Source organism: Melozone crissalis, unplaced genomic scaffold (genome assembly GCF_028551555.1).
Source record: "Melozone crissalis strain CALT ecotype California unplaced genomic scaffold, PUWL_Pcris_2 ptg000393l_1, whole genome shotgun sequence".
NCBI classification, from domain to species: Eukaryota; Metazoa; Chordata; class Aves; order Passeriformes; family Passerellidae; genus Melozone; species Melozone crissalis.
Window position 1 is genome coordinate 135150 of NW_026536132.1, and position 21625 is coordinate 156774.

Here is a 21625-nt window from a genome sequence, read left to right on the forward strand (position 1 = left end):
CAAGTGATAGGGGCATACATATTTTCCCTACTATCTGTAGTAGGAAATATATATATATATATATATATACACACACAGGCACATATATATATATATATATATATATATATATATATATATATATATAAAAATATTTTGTAAGTTTAAACTAATTAATATATAATAAAAATCATGCAGTTATTATGCAATGTTGCAGTAATTTGATAAATCTTATATTCCCTTTATTAGTTTTCATCTTTAATGAAGTTTTAACATTTATTAGTTTCGCTGCCTATCAGGTTTTCCATTGGAACTGTAGAATCCCGCAATACCACGTGCATGTCCATTTTGAAAAGATTTTCTCTTTTGTTTTATATGGACTGTAGGAAAAACTGATTGGTTTTGTGGCAGAACCCCATAACAGTTTTGGCATTTTAGGCTCACCCAGCACAAACACACAAAGCTGCAATTTGTTTGACTGGGAAATTCCAGGGAGTCGTAACTCCTGGACTCTGATGTGTTTGGCATTGAAAACTAACTCTACTCTTGTGCATCTTTCACTTGCACGAACCTTCATCACACTGCCCTTTTCCCAGTGGGTTCACAGGCCTCCACTGTGGTGTAAAAAGGTAACTGTGTTGTTCTACACACAAAATTACAGGAATGGATAGATGCCAAAACCTTTGCTGCATTTAGTCCAGGTCACAAGCTGTGTTTCTTGTGTGCCTTTGTGATCTCTTTGTGTCACAAAGGTAAAGCAGTAGTGGTGCTATTCCCTGCAGGCATGGGCTTACCCCGGTTGTGAATGACCTCCCCACTCAGAGGTTTGCATTTTGCACAGGAAAACCTAGAGAGAGTAATGGGAAAACTGAAATTCTAACAGAGTAGTGGAGGTTTGGGAATAAAATCTGACTTTCTGTTTGCTTTTAGATTTTATAGTTGTTCTGGATGGGGCCAGAGGGGAAAAGTTGATTTATGACGTGGTTTTAAAAAGTGTGGCAGTTTGTTTAATCAAGAAATGCGCTGGGAGGATATTTGACCTGTCAAATCCTCTGTATTTATCTCCCATTTTTTCTCTTCCATTTTGTGGACTGGGACTAAAACTGACTCGTTTCTTATGTTTTATGTTTTTATGAGCTGACCTGATGTTTATAATGAGGCCTGTGTGAACACCCCATAATGATACCCCAGTAATTGCAGCATTCAGAGAGTTTGTTCGGGAACTCAACCAACAGACAGCCTGATAGTGTTCAGCCTGTACCACCCATGTATGTATTTACATACACATATGTGGCTTCTCTTTTGATAAATGTCAAATAGTAAAACTGCTTCCGAAATTGCAGATATTTGCACACACTTGGATCAAGGCACTAGATTTAATTTCAAACAAAATATACTTTGGGAAGAAGAGAGGTACGGTCTAATGTACAGTCTAATTTAAAGGGGTTAAAACCCAATGAAAACAAATAAACATAGCTGAACCAAAAAGTATTGCAAAATGCAGCAGAAGTTTTTTCTGTATTTTAAGTCCATTTGAAATTCAGGAATATGCTTTTATTATATGGAAGACTCTAGGTTAGTCAGGTGTTGACATCCCTTTCTGCTCCTGTGTTGGGTCAGAAAAGCTGAAATATGTTCTCCTGAATTGATATTTTATCCAGCAAAAGAAGGAATTAATATTCTTTGATTCTAAATTAATGTTGAATTTCCTTGATTTCAGTATGTGTAAAAGAAACATTAGCTTTCTCTTGCTGTGAAATACAACGTAGTCTCATATAAAAACGCATACACTGTTAAAAATATGAACTGCTGTTGGGTTACAAATACGTAAGTAAATTATGAAAAGGAGTGTTAATTCTTACATTATTAGTTTATTTCTCTTGAATAAATAGCCATAATAATAATTAGAAAATATAAATACCTCAGTTGTTGGGCCAGATGTCACTTCTTTGAGGCTGGCACATAGAGCAGCTTTTTAGCATCTTAAAATGACACAGCATTTTTGGTTTGGTGTTGATACTCCATCTTTCTTTTAAGAAACAGATTGCTCTAAGTTATTTCCTCAGCTTCAAAAGGGAAAGATGGGTATCACCAACAAGAAAATGCCAGTAATTTCATTTTCATTCAGGGCGTGAAGCATTTAAAGGTTAATTTTAGATAAAAATATCATGATTGAACATTTTATACTAGCTTTCTGTAGATTTCCAAATGCTTTGGAGTGCTAATGTATTAGTGTGGAAAATCGAAATGTAAAATTGCATCCATATGAGGACTCCCACAGATTTCTAAAGTATGCTGTCCCTTAATAAATTAATTATAGCATTTTTTTTACTATCTCCAGGCTTTTGTGGAAAAATCAAAGTTCTCACTGTAGGAAATCAAGGGATAAGAGCTGGCTGAGAAAAGCTGTGGTTCTGCTTTGTCAAGTCTTTGTGGTAGCCTTTATATTGGTGCTTTATAACAACATGTATTTAGAATAACAAACAGACAATTAAATTATCTTTACATTAAAGGAGTGTTTCTTTTTGTGCACTAAGTTGCAGCTAGAATAGAAGAATTGAGGGTCACTTTTGAGGGCATGGGAAAAAAAATGAGTCTTTTGCAGAGAGATTTACAGAAGGAGTTTGATTATTTCTTGCCTTTTTTTCCCCTCCCTTCTCTCAGGTCCACACCAGTGTCCTACCTGACCACAAGGAACCAAGAGCAGATGTTGGGGTAAGAAATCATTTTCAGTAATTGATTTTTTTTTTTTCCATCTCATTGGAAGGCACTAACACTCAGTGCTCAACAGGAGCTGAAAAGCTTTTTTAATAGCGAAAGTTTTTGGTGGAATGAATAAAATAATCAAGGCAGGAGTGGCAGTCTCATGGATTGATGTCATCCCATTCACATCTTTTTGAAAACCTCTTTCAACTGAAGCTATCCTGAGACCAGCATAACCCTGTAAAGTCCTTGCTAATATCAAGCAAGCAGTCTGGATGGGAAGTCATTTTCTGAGAGGGCTAAAACCTCATGGATAATATGGGCCCCTGGTGGGAGTGGGAAAGGTTGGTCCTGCTCGAGCTGAGTAGAAGAACAAAGCTCACCTGGTGCAGGTGTCAGATCTGTCTGCAAATATGGAAAATGCCTGGAGGCTTCAATTTTTTAGCCTAAGGGTTTGACTTTTCTGCCTTACAAGGGCTTCCTTGGCATGGTTTTCAAGACTTCAGCTAGTGTTTGAAAAACCTGTAGCTTGGCAGCAAGTTCAATCTTAGTGAAATAATCAGTGTGTTTTAGCTTTCCATATAGCTATTATAGAGACTTTTCTCTTTGGCTAGTTGAGATTATTCATCAAACTACTCAAGGCGAGTGTCTTTAGATTTGTGTCTGGAACACTAGCAAAATTCCGAAGGAGCATTACTCTGCGATTAGGATTACAGCACAAATTTTGTTCTAAAGCCTACTTTTCAAGCCTTTCCAAGTCATGTGGGCAAAGTTAAATTGGTTTGTAGACTGCCAGTTCAGGCCCCAGGGTGGACTATTGGTATCTGAATCAGTATAGAAAAAGTATTCTCCAGTTTGATATTAGACCCCTTGAACATTAGCATAACTCTCTTAATTTGGGTCATGGGATCATTTGAAATTTTATTTGATTTTGCACATAGCTCTGTGCTGTCAAGCAAAGAATTTCTTTTTTTCTAAATAAGCATATGAATATGAAACAGAGAACTAAGTAGAACATTTTAAGCCGATAAAATCATTCACCTTTAATTTCATGACACAGAAGAAGTAGATCTGATGCTCAGACATGTTTAGTGGGTACAATGACCAAAGCTCTTTGGCTTTATGAGAGAGCAGTGTAGTTGTCTCTTGGCCCTGGTCACTTGAGGATTCTGACTTAGGATTCTTAAATATATTTATGGTTCTATTTTGCTGCAGAAAGAAGCCCCAGGTGACCAAACCTTATATCAGTTTCATTCCAAATAGCCCTCTTCCCCTTTCCAAGCGGTCAGGTTTCAAATACAAACACTCAAATGTCATGAAATGCCAGAATAAAGGCTGCTGTGGAGAGACAGTGCTGTGGAATGCGTTCTTGCAGCATGGAGAAGGATATGCTCTTGGAAGAAGATGAATAATCTGGGCTAAGTGTGTGTGACCACAGAGTTTTAGTGTGGAAACACTCTCACACTGACTCATCCAAAGGAAGACAGAACCACCTGTGTGTTCACTCCAGCAAGGCTGTGCATCACCATGTGTTGCACCTGGATGTCTTTTTTTGTAGAAGTGCCTTTAATTTTGGCATTGAAAACTAACTGTGCTCTTTGCTTGTGTGGCTGTGTTATTTTTCTTCCTTTCTTCCTGTTCATCGCTTCCCAAATTCAATGTTTTTCCAGCCTGCCCTAGACACTCGTGTCCTTGTTCCATTGCTGCTTACATGCTGCTTAGGAAATCTAAGGCTGTGCCATTTATGGGAACAAGCCTTACCTCATGACTCAGTTTATTGAACTGCAGACATGCAGTTTGCAGTTTACTAACTGCACTGTGGGTGCTTGCCCAATTTCAGAGTTGGTGTTTGAACTGTACGTTGTGTATGGAAGAAAACTTATCTTAGTGTAAAGCTTTATTGTTTGCATTCAAGCACACAACATCCTGCTGGCTTTCCTGAAAGAAAGCAGGCTGAAGGTTTGTTTTTTTTTTTACCAGAGAAGTAACTCTTCTCAGCAGTGACAAATTCTTTTCTGTTTTCCTTGAAGAGAACATTGCTCTCTGTAGGCAGCCTCTGTTGACTCAGAGCAACTTGATTCTTCTTTCATTTGTATAGCCAAGAATGTATATAATTTAGCCTGGAATTCTAATTTGCCATTCCAACAGTAAACTTAGTGTTATGTAAGAAAAACCAAACTTTGTGCCCTTCTTATTTTTTTTTGCTAAAAATTAAACATAATGTCATGATCTTCTTACAATTTATTTAGAGCAAGTGATGTTGTGTTGTACATTTGAAAGATAAATTGGTAGAAGATGGCTGTTAGTTTCTTGCCCATTGTTCCCAAGGCAAGAATACTACTGCTGGCCAAATTGACAAAATGGGATCTCAGCAGGATATGAGCAGAGGTTAAAAAATAGCCCAAGTGCAAGAGAAGATTTAACCCTTTTTCCTCTTTGTACTTTGTTATGCGTGAAGAGTGATTTTTATAGAAGAAAAAGATACAGTGGTGTAGCCTAATTTAACTTTAGGCATTCTAGTTACATTACCACATTTCTCTGCAATTTTAATGCAGTAAATAAGTTCACCTTACAATGGAAATAGAGGAAAACACTACTTAAAACATTGCCAAGAACTAGAGAAATAAAACATTTCTATTAATAAACTTGTGCTGAACTCAATTTAAGAATGCCTTCCTAGCACATACATTCATATTTTGAATACGTGGATGGTAGTGCCAATGGCTTGAGGAAAAACCATAACAAGAACAACTTTGGTATAACACTGAAAACTTAGCACTTCTTGTAATCCAGAAATTAGAAAAATAGGAAGGAACAGATGCAAAATGCAAATACTGGTACTGAATGAAAATCTTCCTGTGGCTGTACATCTTACAACCTGTTATTTTGTCAGGTTGTTAGACTGTTCTTAATGGAAATGAGAAAGGTTCCTGCCCATAAAACCAAAGTTTTTAACAGTTTACTGATAATCATGCTGCACAAAAAAAATTCTAGAGGATTAAGTATCAAACTGTTATATTGAAATGCAATATTTTTCTTTGTAGCAAAGAAAGATTTTCAAGTGTGTGAGCAAAAGAAATAACAAAAATGAATGAATATGTTATCTTTTCTTTCTGCTTTGATTTGTAGCGAAGCTTCCTGGGCTGTGCAACTTTTAGAGTGGGTGATCTGGTAAAGTCAAAGGAGCAGCAGTTGACCCTCACCCTCAGGTAAGTGTTGTAAATCAGGGTTTTTCTAAGTACTAACCTTTGGCATTTCTCATCCAAAGAATGGCAGCAGAGATAGGGAAGGGTCTGCAGCACGAGTCGAACAAGGAATGGCTGAGGGAGCTGGCATGTTCATCCTGCAGAAAAGGAGGCTCAGCCAGACCCTGTCACCCTCCACAGTTAACTGAAAGGCCATGTTGAGAAATGCAGGTTGGTCTCTTCTCCCAAGAGGTAGCAAGTGAGCTTCCCATGTGCCAGATTAGAAAAGCTCATTTTATACCATGATAACCTATGGAAGAATTGTAGAGAACTTGGCATAGGGAATATTCATTCAAAGTTTCCTTTAGAAAGGAGCATAAAATTGTCAGTTTTGTTTGGTGTGTGTGGTTTAAAGAATTAGCAGTGTACAGGTTTTTTTAGGCACGTTTAAAGAAGGTGGTCCTAATTATTGAAGGTGTCTCCCACATGAAAATGCTTGTGGTCTCCTGAACTCGTTGTATGCAGCTACACTGAGACTGCAGGGGGTGTGATACAGAACTCTAATCAGTGACAGGGTACAGACCTAGGTTGATGAACTCCAGCTTAGTGATCGTAAGAATCTGTTCTTACAGGAATTCAAGTTGTCTTCAGCTCTTTGGGATAAATTTGGTTTCCCTAACTGACATATTGAAAATTTGATCTGGAAGATTGTCTCCAACAGGTGGCACAGTAATTGACAGAACGGAAAGCTTCGGTTTCAGAGTAAATATTTTGTATCTCAGCCATCCAATTTGTAAGCAAAAAGTTAAGATGGAAAACTCATAAGAAATAGATGAAAAAATTGGTTTTCATTAATATTTTTAGTCTTGGTTGCCCTCTTTGTTCAGCTAACACTAAAATACAAATGTACCAATGAAATTTAATTTGCAGACACATTAAATGGTAGGGTTTAGTCAGTTGGATATTTTTTAAGAAAAACATCCTAACCTTTCAAAAGTGGGTTTGTTTTCTGGTTATGACTATTGGGCAGCAGAATGTCAGTAGAAATGATCCACATTTCTTTGATGGCAATTTAACCAGAGCAGTCTACTTATTTAAGCTTGCTTTCCTCTAATTACCCTGCAATATTAGTACCTCTCAGGAGGATAGAGGATATATCAAGGGACTTGTCAGAGCAACAAATTCTATTTAATTCTTGTTGATATTCTTTGGATAGGAGTTTATCAGGGCATGCCTGTGATTGAGATACTCCTTTGTTAGATTTAAAGTAGAGATTTAAGGACCCAGAAATAGCTCTGTGGTGTGCCCTGTAAAGATTGGTGTAATTATAGAATCTGCTTAATTTTTAACTGAGTTTTCTTTTTCTTTTCCTTTTTTTTAGTTATGTTTTTCCTTTATCTTTCTGAGGTACAATGGAACAATATAAAAGTGTTTTCAAAGGAGCATTCTTGTGTTTTTCTGTTATTTTGTGGAGAGCTGGCTTGTGTCTACAAATTCTTACTGCTGACACACAGTGCTCTACTTCCCTTTTTTTCTACCATTGTGCCCTAATAGTGATTAGGGACACAAGTTACAAAACCTCTGCAAAAGAAGTTTTTATTTTGATTGTCCTTTCTTCTCCATAAAGGTGTCCTAAACTGGTGGCTGAGTGTTTCTGGTAGATCTATGCAGTAATCATCAAAACACAAAAAGATTGATTTGCAGAATTACTTCAGTGTACACAACAGGTGTTGGGAGAGGAATTTAGTTATTAGAGATTTGGGATTGCAGTTTTCAATATGGAATTTATAAGAAGAGAGAGGTTTTCTATAGACTTGCATGTTTCATTTTGCAGTGATAACGCAATGTCACTTGCTTCCAGCTTTCTCATACAGTTGTGATGATGAAAGGCAAAAAATGGGCTGTTGAATGCAACAGAAGTATTTTTCAGTAGGAGAATGTTTCTTAATATTGAGTGTATGATACAGTGTGTCTGATGAAAAAAATAAAATCACACTTTTTTTTTTCCTTTCTAAATAAGAGCTAGGTATACTGGTTGCTAATTTAGCAATAAAAGCTGATTTTTTTTTTTTTTTTTTTAGAAGATTGGAGGCAAATGCCTGCTGTTCTCAGTCCATCTTGTTCACTTACTTTTCCATCACTAGCTTGTTACCTTTTTTCTCCCTGGATGCCTTGGTCAGCATTTTATGGCCAGAAGGAGTAAGGTGGGCACAGATTCCTGCTGCTCGTGGTGTTACTGGCTATCTCCTTCCCTCACATTTGGGGGAACTAATACTGACCTGGGGATCCTTAAGGACCTGGGATAGTAGAGAAATCTGTTTCAAATGCAGGTGCTCTGCTGACAGGTATCAGATGAGTGCTGATCCTTGTCCCAGGGTGCCAAAAAATATCAGCAATTTTCCATCTCCATAAGCCAGGTGGGTTTTGTCCCGTGTATGGGCTTCTTATGTTGATGCTGAGTTTATTCTCTTGGCCAGATTCCCCATCCCAACTCGCCCTAAGCAGGTTGTCAAGGTGCAGTCCTTTGTTTTGTGGGGATGTGTCTCCTCACTCATGACTGAAAGCAATTTGGTGCAGGGACCGTCTTCACTGCACCGTGTGAGTGCAGAGTGCCCTTCTCAGCTTTATTAAACTACAGCAAATAAGCTGATCTCATTCTAATGCATTGTGAAGTATCCTAAAACCAATTGATTCCTTATCTGGTGCTGTGTTGAACAGTGTGTCTGTGTGAGACTTTTTACATCTCTACAAGCAAAGGACATGAGGTGTATACATAATGTGTGTGTGTGCTCAATACTGTTAGTGCAAAGTAAAATTATGCAGGGTTTTATCCTACTAAGGTATGATCACTAAGCTTTTTTTTTTTTTCCCACTCCGTCACTTCTGTTTCTCTTTTTAAATTTTCTTTCAAATGAAATTTTAATCTCATGGTATTGCTGGAAAGTTTGAAATGCGTGTTTTCAAGTAGCTGAAGACTCTCAAGCACTGCTGGTGTTTTAAAATCAGTCTGACAGTTTTACCCTGGGCATTTACAGAGCTCTTTGTTGATTTGTATGCCTGTAGCATTCAAAAGAAACTTTGGGTTTGGATTTGTTGATTTTGTTGTTGTTGCCTTTTTCGTTAAAATGTGTCTTCGTATTTCTGTGTGGGAAGATAAGAACTGGAGAAAGGAGTGCAACTACAGTGCAACAAGTCCCACTGTTTAGTTTTATTGTGTTGCATTACCTTCTCTTACAGGTAACACCTGTAACAGATTGTAGTATTAAATATGTATTAGACCAGAACAGGAGTGATTTTGAGAAGAAAATAATAATAAAAAAATATATAAAAGTGGAATTATATCAATCACTGTTTTTAAACCCATACAAAATACATATTGCTCCTTGTGCAGGCAAACAGTGCAATGCTCGTTATCATACTGAGGCCAAGCTTTTAATAATAGCACCAAGGGAAATATTTAGGATTCTAAAGAACAGGAGACAAGGATGAGAAAGTGTAGTTAGCATTTCCATTTTACTGGAGCAACAGGCCCTGTTGGTTTGGATCAGTTCATTTGCTTGGCACTTTGATCGGAACACCTTAAGCTCCTGAAAAATTGTCAGTCTCATAACCACACACTTTGGCTTCTAAAGATATGTGATTTGCTGACATCTGCTGTATTCCCTTTCTGCTGGGGATGCTGCAGTGCATTTGTTGACAGAGCCTAGTTTGGGTGCTGGTTTGACACAAGAAGGAGCAGTCAAGCCACACAGCTGTAGCAACTCCAGAGAAAGTTCTTCATTCAGAAGGCCCTTTCAATATTATTATGTATTTCTGCTCATAATTTGGACACTGAACCCTTACTGCTTTTCTTCTGGATACTTCTTAAATTAATACAGGCTTCTTCAATTGCAAAAATATCTGGAACTGGTTCATTTTTAATAGTCTCTTTATTGTCAGTAATTAATTTGGCTTAGAGCAGATGAAGTTTTACACATGTAAAATATGAAGAATTATGTTTATTTTGCAAGGTTTTATAGAAGACCAGATTTGTGTAGTTGCAAGATGAGTGTATTCTACTGAGTGCATAGTAAAGCCTAATGGTTTTCAAGGAAGATAATTATTTAATTTGAAAGCTTGGGGGTAACTATTTTTTGAGACTTTACTGTACGAGCTGAACTTGTTTAATGGGTCCCTTCCAACTCAGCATATTCAATAATTCTGTGGTTTAATGATTTTATGACATTGAAGTTTTCTATGTATTCTTTTTTCTTGATTCATCACTCTTCATTTCCACTGCTCAGAAAAGACACAGTATTGCCCCACACGTATTTGTTTTGATTCTCCTTCCTCGCTGTGTTTTTGTAATTGTGCTGAACTTATTCTCGTCATTTCCTTTTTGCCTATTTTTGCTTGGTGCCTTTTGTTACCCTTTCCTCATTATTATGAAACTATCAGTTACTCTTCTTTCCTTCCTTTAAAAAAAAAAAATCTAGCTGTTCAGAAGAAGTCAGGGAGATAAACTTGGTGCTGTGCTGCCAGTGAAAGCTGAAAAAGCATTTGGTATCTTTCAGGAGTTTAAATCCTTGTTTCTTCCTAAAGGAAGTCAGCAATGCTCTTCCCTCGGTGATGTACATCTAAATTATTTGTTTTTGATTAATTGAAAGTAAACTATTTATGGGGATGATAATGAAGGAATTCACCTGTAACTATACTACCATTCCCATATAGTTCAAGAAATGGGATGGATTCTGAATAATTTCTCTGTGGAGGGATTACAAAGGGAAACGTGATATTCAGATTAGCTTCACTGTTTTGGTTTTGCAGGGATTCTGTTAATACACTCTGTCCTTTCTTTGCAGATTGTTAGGAAACAAAGCCATGTACTCTGCATTGGGATTGCAGATCCTAAGTGGAATATTGGTGCAGTGTTACAGCCCTTTATCCAATGGTCCACAAAGAGGATAAGGTCTAGAATGAGAACCTGGCAGTGTTCATGGATTCATGCACCATTCATAGCACTTACCTGTCCTCAGTGTTGTGATGAGAGCTTTCATTGTCCTGAAGAAGTTGCCTCATTGTTGTTAACATTTGGTTTGTGATGGTAAATAGCCAGCTCAGTAGCGGTGGCTGCACTTTACAGAATGGAGAGGGCACTAAATATTTACTGATGTTATTCTAATTGAAAGGATTTGATGCTGCAAGTGACCCGGTGTCATGGGTTGGTTTTTTTCCCAGGACATCTGATGGTGGAAAGACAGTTGGTACCATTGAAGTCAATCTTATGAAGATGGGAGAGCTGGATGAGGGGGAAACAGACCACATCACAGCAGATGCTCAGGATCAAAAGGTAGAAACTCAGTTTATTGCACAAAGTTAATTAGAATGATCTGTTGTACCAGATGTCTAAAATACTAATTACCAAATTGGGTTAAGAACTTAAAACAAAATTTGTGGCGCAAGTGCTGTGTAAACTTATCTCCCTCATCCAAAAAAACCAAATTCATGAAGATGTACAGAGTAATATCCTAACCTGAGTTTCCTAGGCCCTCTCCTTCTTGAAGAAAAAAATAGCTTATTTTTGTCTCAACTGAATATATTTGATCACTTCTGATAAAAACTGTCCAGAGAGATGCCATAAATACAGCTTCTTTTTCCCTTGGACAGCTGGTCTGGTTTCTGCCCTTGAAGTCCTGTTTATGTTGATTTTTATGTGCAATCTGTGCCCACAATACTGAAAAGCTGGAAGAATGACAGACAGGCAAAGCAAAGAAGAGGTAAATTCCCTTGCAAAGGGGCAGGTTCATCTGCATTAAATGGGAGCACACAATTTTTGCAGCCAGAATACAACAGTTCACTGCTTAACACTGTGGTGTATCCTGTTCTTCCTGAATAAAAGGAAATATTGCTACAGGGAATGCAGGATTTTTTTGTTTGGAAGTTACATATAAAACTATTTTTTGAGCAGAGGACATTATTTTCAGTATCTTTTCTGCATAGCAAAATCAGTCTGAGGGTAAATTTCACACTTTTTTTTCACTGCTTATCTCAGAGAACTTCAATGCCTTAGATGAGTGTGACCAGTTCCAAAAAAGCAACAAATGCTGTGAAATCTTCCTGACTTTGACCCGTAAAACTTGCACAATATAGGCAACATGAGCTGTTTTTTTCAGCCTTCTCTTTTATTTGGCTTTTCTTCCACTGCAGAATGTGGAATGAGACTCCTTGCAGTTATTGGAGATGTAGTTACTGAGCTCTGTTGGGCCTGGGGGACACAGAAGGCTTTAATAGCAGCTTTCTAGGGGTTTCTAATACTTGTAAAGAGAGACCAGACTCATGACCAATGTATGGTCTTTAAAGGAGTCCTTGGTTTGTACAAATCAGTGGCAACACAGTCTTGGATTATATGTTGATAGTGAGGATGCAATTGTGAGAATGGTGAGTCATTGAATTAATAAAAAATAAATAAGTTTTGAACTGGTGAATCACAAAATCTGAGCACATTTTAAGGACTTTTTTGTGCTTCCTGCTTTTCCCTTGTTTAAAAATTAATGAAGGGTTTTCTTGCACTGTGCATGTGAAAACTGCTTTGTCTAAAGAAACCTCTTCGAAAGTATGGAACTTGTCAAAAATGGTTTTAAACTAAAGTGCCTTATTTTTATAGTAAAACGTATTAAGCTAAACTATTACTATCTCTCAACATTTCTGCCATAATACTGGTAGGAAACATTTCTGTTTTGTTATGGAACAGCTGATCATATTTTTTTCATTTTCTTGGCTATAATTCTGATTGTGTTTCAGTATCTTGGAACAGAAATATAAAGAAAAATGTAAATTCTAAGTAAGACTTTGGAAGTTTGTATTATTATCACTCATGGTTTTCAGCCTACCTTTTATAAACTGCCATGGATTTATCTCAGACCCTCTGAATGTGTCACATCTGTATTGTATTTTTTTGCAGTGTGCATTGGTTCGTGAGTGTACAGCCACTGAGGGCATAAGTGGGAAGGACAACCTGCCTTCCTTAAATGCAGGTAAGAATTCCAATATCTGTAAGAGACAGCTCTTGCAACTCCACCTCTGGTCCTGTAGAAATCACACAGATTCGTGGCAGAGCTCATCAATGTCTCTTCAAATGCTGCACAGATGTTCAAGTTCAATATTTTAGTGTTTTATACATGTTTGGCATTATCATTTCACGGAGAAGTTTGAATAAGTGTGTGTCAATTGCGCTTTCTGAAGCAGTGCTGAAATCTCCATCTCCTGCATCTTTACTGTTCAGTGATTTTCAGTGACTAAAAATCACTGTCAGTGACTTCCATGGGCATGGAATTACCATCATTAGTTTCTGTTGTGTCATTGCACGGCATTCTGTAAAATAATTCTGCGTTATTTGTAAGTGAATACCCAGGACAATCAATCTCTCTCATTCATAACTGGTGAAGTGGCAGTTTCAGATTGATCTGGAAACTGTCTGTCCTAGAATGAAGGGAGCTGTTGGCAAGGCATTCTCAATTCTAGGCCAGCTTGGGCTTGAGTGCATGGTGTTAAACTAGATCTGTTTTTCTTTCATTATCTGAGGAGTATTACATGCTGATGTGCTGTGCCATAAAACCTTTATTAGCCCGAGTTTATGAATCTCCATTACTCGGCAATAACAATGTCACAAATAAGTTATATGGGTCATCTAAAACCACAGCACTGTCAAGAATTCTGTGTTTGCTACATACCGTTGAGGAGGAATGTTACCAAACTTTTACAACTTTTTAAAATCTTTCTTGAAACTTTTTAATCTGATTTCTCTGATAGGGCAGACTTTCTGAATCTGCTTTGCAGTCTGAAGGAAGCCCTAAAAACTGCCAAAAATTAAGTTCTTCCATATGTGTGTGAATATTGCATTTTTTTTCTGTGAGTTGTTGAGATTAGATCAGAATCAGAAAAAATATGTTCTAGAGAAATACCATTTATTTTCATCAATTCAAAGTGAGAAAGATGTTAATTGAGAATTTCTGAATGTGCCGGAGCTACATCCGGCTCCAGAAATTCCTGAACTGGAAATAGCTGGAGGCATGGAGGGTATCCTGTGTCTCCAGGTGTGTATTTATGGCTTTTCTTGGGCACAAGATACAGAGGCCAGGTGAAGGATTTCATCTAGCCCAGTGCAGTTCTTTGGTTGTGATTCTGTATGTCATCCAGATTAGTGAGACTTGAAGAAATGACATTTCTGCCAGAGAACGATGCTGATTCACAACAGATTGTTTTCTGTTTGTTGCCTCCCTTGTATAGGTCTGATTGGGGTTTTTTGTTGACTTCTTTTGTATAGGAAAATGCTGTAGGTTGTGAATATGTTTTGTTGGAACTTCCAAGGTAGATGTCAGTTTTAGGAATATTGAAGTCTCGATCAATTTGTCAAGAATATTTCCATGTGATTCTACAGTGTATCTAGGCAGCGTTTTCACATTTGTTATTGTCATATACAAACACAATATAAAACCAAAGCCCACCCAACACTACTCGGGTTTATAAAGTTATAAAGTCAAACACACCTTGAAGAGCTTTTTTTTTTTTTTTTTTTTTTTGTCATTTTTTGGGTTGTCAGGCTTTTTTTAAAGAATTGAGGGGAAAGAGGTGCATATGCAAGAAATGACAGCATGCAGGCTATTGGGAAGAGTTTGCACTCACAGGAAGTTTTTCTCAGATAAATAATTAGTCTTCAGTCTGTTTCCTGTATTTGTGACTTTCTCTTCTCGTGCAGCATCACCTCCACTTTCCTGCTGACATGCTGTGCTCATACAGAACTGCCCCCAGAACAGTATGTTTTCCATATACATTCATATTTAGTTCACGTGTATGCTGCTGTAAAGCTTTCTGGTATTTTCTTGTTGTTTATCAGGCCTTCAAAATGATGAAACTGAAAAAAAAAGCTGCCTCTGTGAATCCTTAAGCTTGTAGGCATAGAAGCATGCTGGCATTCTTGTGAAATTTAAATCCTAGGATAGGGAACTCTCAGCCCTCCAGTGAGTTATGAGATGCTTGTTGAGCGAGTGGGAATAAGCAGTGTGTTTCAGAGCCTTATCACTATTGCTTCTATACCTCCAGAGACTGAATTTACGTCTCAAAATTCAGTTACTTATTTATAATGCTGGAGAGTTTGCCAGTTGTTTACATGTAAACAAATTGCATTCTAAATTAAAAAAGAAAGATAAGAAAAGTAATTGAAATTAAGCAAAATTAGGAAAGCTTTAATTATTATTCCTGAGGTAATACACATCATATTCCTATGCTACAAAGAAAGATATAAATAGGAACACTGTTAGCAAATTAATATATGGCAAAGATATGCTTTGATCTGTGTTCAATAGGGAATGAAAATAAAACCAGAGTATTCAATCTTTTATTATTTTTATTGTACTTTCAGGGGAAGCAATGTGAAGGATATTGCATGGAATAAAAAGCACAGAGGTTCTTCATATTAAAAATGACAATGTCCAAAAATATTCATGGGTAAATATATGGCATTGGCTTTCAGGCTTGATGCTGTGGAGAAAAGCTTTTAAAACAGAGTTTTCTCTTTTTTAACCACTGCAGTTCATGTGGATTTTGGGTTTTCTTCAATGCCTCTCATGATCACTGTCTGAGTACAGCAAGGATTATCTTTATGAAACTTCCACTCATTTTAATCACTACTTTTTATGAAAACCAATTCTAGTCTCACCCTTCTTATTGTACATGCCCTCTAGAATTTGGTTCTAGACAACTTGTTACAGGTAGAAATTAATTATTGTTGCAGTTGGAGGGGAAGATACTTCTGAGATTTTTATGGAGTTGCATGCCTTCAGTAGTTCTGTTTATAAGGAAAAAACATCAAGTACTTATGCAGCTTTTATTGGCCTTAAATCTTAAGCTTTAGCAATACTGCATATTGGGATTATTTGGGAAAAATGCCCAGGCTTTTTTTGACTTTGTAAATGAAATTTTCTTCTTAAACCCATGGATTTGACCATTTAAAAAACTTACAACACACTTGAGATTATCCCCATCTGAAAATTCAGACCTGAATCAAAGACCTGAAGATGAAGCCAGTACCTGGAGAGGAGTTTAATAATTCTAGCCACAATAAAAGTCACAACTTTGAATCCATATTTTTAGTGTTCTTTGTCCCTTGGTGCAGTTGTGATGGGTTTTCTGGGCTTTGTTTTACTTTGTGATGGTGGCAACATTGGGGAGATGGGAGGAAAGAGATTTTTCAGATACATATTTGCATTAGGTTCTCACAGATTAATGTGCATTTTTCAGTGTAGTCGATTCTGAGTGTGAATTTAAGGGCTGCTCTTGGAAAAAATCCCTTGATAAACTCCTTAGGAAGTAGATATAAAAAGGTAAAATAAAGAATCTTTTGTGTCAGGGGCATCATCATTTAAAATGTCCAGGTAATATGCTGATCGGGGGGCACAACAGAAAAAACAGTACCAACTCAAAATTATCATCTGGTTTGGCAGTTTTCTGTTTAAGGCCAGACTTGAATTAGCCCTTGAATTAGCCCTTAGTTTCCTGAGGTTTGAACATTGAGATATTTTGGGTATTGATAGTAAAGAAAAATTGCTCTTTTTAATATGTCAGAGAAATTAAGCATCTCTTTCGCTTATTTCACAATACTGAGTGAAAATTTAGTTTTTGAAAGTAAAATCACTAAGAACTAAAGGCAAAATTACTCTAAAAAGGCTCATAAAATGACAATAAAATGGCAAGAAGTGCTTATAATGTACTGTAATTAAGAAATAGTTGGCTTCTGATTGTAAAGGCGTAAATTATAACATCTGTATTGTCTCACCCTTCCCAAGAGATTGAAAATAGAATAAAAGTTTTTTAAGACTCGGTTGCTCCATCTCTGGATCAGAAAAGGGCATAATCCAACAACAGTTTTTCATCCAAGATTGCTGATGAAAGACATCTCAGTGGAGTGATGGGAATATAGAGCAGTGCGACCACTTAAACATTGCTCCTTTCTTCGGGTTGCAAGCAGTGGGTTTATTATCAGTGTATTTAAATCTCTGGTCTTCTTTTAGGCCTTTCCTAAAGGATATTTGTTAAAAATCCTGATTGCTTAGATAGACAAGGCAGTTTGGGTACCTTTTATTTTTAATTCTCTATAAATCAGACTACATAAACATTAATGGTGTCTGTGAAATGTCTGTTAGTAGCTGTCACTGTTAGTAGCTGTCACTCATTCCAAGTCAAGTGATGTTCTTATGTCACATTGCAATAGTGATCTGAAAACTGTGTGTGTAACATATCGACAGGGCTGTTATATTTATTTCTATGTAGTGGCAGTGTCTTGACCCCATCAAAGTTCCAGGTAACTCTAATATGTTCAAGTTTCCTTTAATGCAGAAGCACACCTCCAATTTGCATTAATGATTTGTGTGTGCATGTCCAGGGGAAGATGCAGCTGAACCCTGAGTCCTGTGCAATTTATTGGAATTGTGAGTGGTGCTGGCAAGCTGTGGTGGTGGCTGTACTGAGTTCATTGTTCATTTGTGCTCTCTGGTTTTCCTAACTCCAGCTGAAATGCAAGAAAAGAGAGTCTGATTGACATTCTCACTACTTTGAAGACCTAAATTCAAAAGTTAGCTACTCTGCTGGTAAAATGCGATTTATTGATGTACTAGTAATACTTTGCCCTCCACATGCTGGTATAAAAATGAAATAGATATTAAATGTTTTTAGTGGAATTTTAATGATACTAAAATTAATTTTGTAAGCTAGGGGGAAATAATATAATAATTATGCAGGTTATTGTCATAAATGTTTGGACTCATATAAGCACATGAAAGCAATGATATTATTTTTGCTCTTTGCAGTGTTGAGAAACCCTGTTTGTAAGTTGTATAGATTCCCTACTTCTGACAACAAGTGGATGCGGATCCGGGAGCAGATGGCTGAGACCACCCTCTCCTTCCACGTTCCTAAAGAACTAATAAATCTGCACATAAAGGAGGACATGAGAAGGTAAGGAAGAGGCAGCAATATAAATTATATTTTTCTGACTTTGAATCATGCAGACGAGGAGCTAAAATATATTTATTTGTAGTATGAAATGGGCACTTTTATAGCTGCTAAGAATTTACAGCTGTAACTGAACAGAATTGATTGCTCAATAGGACTCCAGTGACCTCATAAGTTCTGAGCAATGAACTGTGCTAAAGTGCAGTCATGGCTTTAAACCTGTTAGCACCACCGTTTGATTAACAATTTAAATATTCTGGAACATTAGCATTTTATAAAGGATCAGAAAATGACAGGGGGCTGAGCAACATTGTGCTGTGTTTGGCTATGTGTCTGGGTAGAGTTAATAACATAGACAAACATTATGCCATGAAAAATGACAAGTTTATAGTGAATAAAGGAGCAATGAGGATAAAATGGACATTCCTTTAGCTAATCTAAATTAGTTGGCATAAGAAAAGGATTCCAAAGTAATGTTTGTTTGAAACCCTAACGTTTGGCCTCATAACCCAGAGAGATATCTGAGAATCATAACAATGTGTATGGCCTGGAGAAAAAGGAGAATAGAGAACACAGGTGTCCCAAAAGCCTTTGAATGTCCAATTTGCCATTGCAGTGATTAAAATGGAGCCTGTCCTTGAACCCTTGTAAGCTGTGCTGATAAAATTTGGGGAAACATCTTTTTAAGTAACCCAGGGCTACCCTGAAGACAGTGCCTCCTTCTTCTTCCAGCGATAATGGATGATGTAGAAGATATTGCCTCCTTCCTCATGCAAGTTACTTAACACATAGATGGGCAGCTGGTCTCATGTGTAAGAGTGATGCTGGGACCCAGTGCTGCATTCCAAAGCCATCCTGTGCGCTTTGAGGCAATTCCTTCCTGTTGTGTCACATCCCAAAACAACCTGTTGTGGCTGTTTGTTCTGCAGTACCAAGCTTCTTTTCCTTTTTTTATTTACCCCATCTGTTGCTTCCCTGTGATGTTTATATGCCAATAGAACAGCATGTGGGAGGCTGGAATCTTGATTTTAATAAAGTCACTGGACTGATACATCCTTATGCATGGTGATGATGGGTTATAAAATTCCTATGAATTGTTATAATAGTTTATTTTATTCATTTAGTACTGTGTTTAGGCATTTATGGCCTCATCTTGTTTGAGAATACTTATGGGCAAGGTTTTTGCAGTAAGCAATAAAAATAGATTATACTGAGTCTCACAGTTCATGCACTTCCCATATTTTCATTTGCCTCATGGGTAAGTGCCTTTTAAATGTTAGAGGATTACTTGAACCACTTTTACTACTTCTGCATTATTCTCTCCAAAGGCATAATACAAGTAATAGCCCTTGTTGTTGTATCATATTATAGAATTCACCTCCCTGGACAAACTCCTAGTAAGAATTCACCATGGTGGGGTTTTCTCTTCACCAAAATAAAGATTTGAAAAAGAAACAGAAGTAACAGTGGCACAAAGATTGAGATAAGTGCCTCTGATTTTCCTGACTGCCGGTGTGGTTGAGCTGTTCAAGCCTAGTTGAAAGTGTGGGTGTGAAAGAAAGAGACCAAGTGATTGATGCAGTCTGGAGGAGGAGATAAGACTAACCAAAATGAGCAACACTATGTAGAATACCAGCAGATGGTGGGAACAGGAGCATCTGTGTCATCTACCATCATATAAGAGTGTGAGTTGGAGCTTCTGCTTTGTCTGGCCTTTCTTTTTCAAGAAAAGCAATTGTGGAGATGTGTGTTCTTGTGGAGTCCTTACACTTGTAGTCTAGTAGAACGTGTGAGGAGGATGCTGCTATATTCGGTGTGGGCTCAAGTATTCTTCTCTGTGTCTTTTCCCCTCTGTTAGTATAAAAGGATAAATATTTCTGTCTCAGAAGCCACTTATCATACTCAGCCTGTTTCATTTTTTTTATTGTGGCTTCAATATAGTCAGGCCTGAAGCAATTATCTATAAAAATGTGCCAGTAAGTGTTAATGCTATTCAGTATTCATTAAAAATTGTAGTTTAAATTCCCTTTTCTCGCCATCTTGAGATTGATTGTCTCTTGATAAAACTTCAGTGTTCATTGTTAACCAAACCCTTTCATTTATTGACATGATGCTTTGAAATTTGTAACTTCTAACAGTATTTGACTTTATTTTAACTTTAAGGGAAAGAATTTAAAGCAGGAATGGAAGCAAAATGATCTTAAAGTAGGAAGGGAGAAACAAGTTAAATTTAGCTTATAATTGTCTACACTTTTGTATAATAAAAAGTGTAGTGGATAGAAATTTAAAAGGAACTTAAAGTTTTCATCTCTTAGGAACCATATAAAATCGTATCATGGCTTTGCAAATCCCAGTCTATTCTCCTCACATGCATAGGAAAAGAGGCTTTAAAATAATTTTAAATGTATTTGTTGCCATTTTTGGGGTGGGTAGTTTGCTCATGGGGTTCTGGTGGGGTTTCTTTTGTCTCTTTTTTCTGCTTTGTTTTCTCTTTTTCTGTTTCTAAACAACTGTTCAGGGCATGCAAAGGTAAGCACAACTCACATTGAAGTTTTTAGTTGCCTGTCGGGTCAGGCTCACCAAAACTTGAAATAATTTTGGGAAATTCTGTAAGGAGACAAAAATTGCAACTGTTTTCAAGAGAGTCTAAAATGAGATTATTAGTAGAGAAAGAAAAACATGCCTTTTTTTTTTCTTTTTTTTCTTTTTTTTTTCTTATTGACTCCTCCGTAATAATTATTTGCCTGGTTTGGAAACAACAGAGTGAAAAAGCTATGAGTATTTTATTTCTGGAGGGAATGTTATATTGTTTGTCTGGAGTTTATTGCCTATATATCACAGAAGCATATCTTGTAGCAAAGAAAAATGAGAGTAATTTTATCTGATTCTGTTCTTTAAAAAAAAAAAAAAATTGAAGTGGTTATCCATACATTTTAAAGTGAACTTTGTTAGGAAGAATAATTCCTGTGCTCCTTTCCTTAGAAGCTTCTAAACTTCCATTATGTATGAATGATTGAGTCATATCCCAAAGCTATAGTTTATATTTACTCCAAAGCTGCTGTTTGATAAATATTCAGAATTTTTAAGCTGTTACAATATTACAGAAGTTTTGCAAATATAATCTGCAGAAATGTCCCCTCTTGTTTTGAATCCTGCTAAGCTCTTTGCTTCTGATGTGTTGTAGTGTGTTTTTAAGTTTCTTGTTTTGTTCCCCCATTTTAGGTATTATTCTCTCCCTGTTCTTTGTAAGATGATTCTTCCCCCTCCAGTTTTCCCGCCACAGAGTCTTTGGCAGTTATGTTACCACGGTTACCCCTGCCCCCCTTATTTGTCAATCTCCCAAGTTACATAACTGCTCCTCCCTTATCCCACCATATAAGTAAAGTTTTCCTCCTCCCTGGGCCCAGTCAATCACCCCCCACTCCTCCCTGCTTTCGAGAACATTCTTCTCTCTGGGGGTCATAGTTGGCTGGCGTCCCAGGGCCCCTCCTTTGTTCTATGTTTATTGGATAAGTTCTTGTGTCAGTTTTCTTATGTACCTCCCCACATGTTCCCCTATTGGTTAGCTGGGCTTCCCCTCCCGTCTCCACCCCTTCCCTGTAAAACGCTGTCTCCCCCCGTGTTCGGGGCCATTTTGCTGTGGGTTTTTCCACCTGTTGGTTTGCCCTGTGCTGCATGTGGGCTCTTCAATAAACCGACGTTTTACCCCCAGCAAGTGGTCGCCTCCTCTCTCGTCTCGTCCAGCGCGAACCCAAGTCCGCAATCCAGCCCAG

At 37.3% G+C, this 21625-nt stretch overlaps 1 protein-coding gene across 1 annotated transcript in view; it reads left to right on the top strand.

Moving 5' to 3' along the window:
• LOC128950066 (inositol polyphosphate 4-phosphatase type II-like) overlaps positions 1–21625 on the top strand; it is a gene marked incomplete at its 5' end in the record, with an annotated part of 124900 nt that overhangs the window by 25314 nt on the left and 77961 nt on the right. The window contains 5 exons of the mRNA XM_054294944.1: positions 2644–2694; positions 5812–5891; positions 11085–11196; positions 12808–12880; positions 17708–17855. Coding sequence (XP_054150919.1) covers positions 2644–2694; positions 5812–5891; positions 11085–11196; positions 12808–12880; positions 17708–17855 — 464 coding nt within the window. The remainder of the gene's footprint in view (positions 1–2643; positions 2695–5811; positions 5892–11084; positions 11197–12807; positions 12881–17707; positions 17856–21625) is intronic.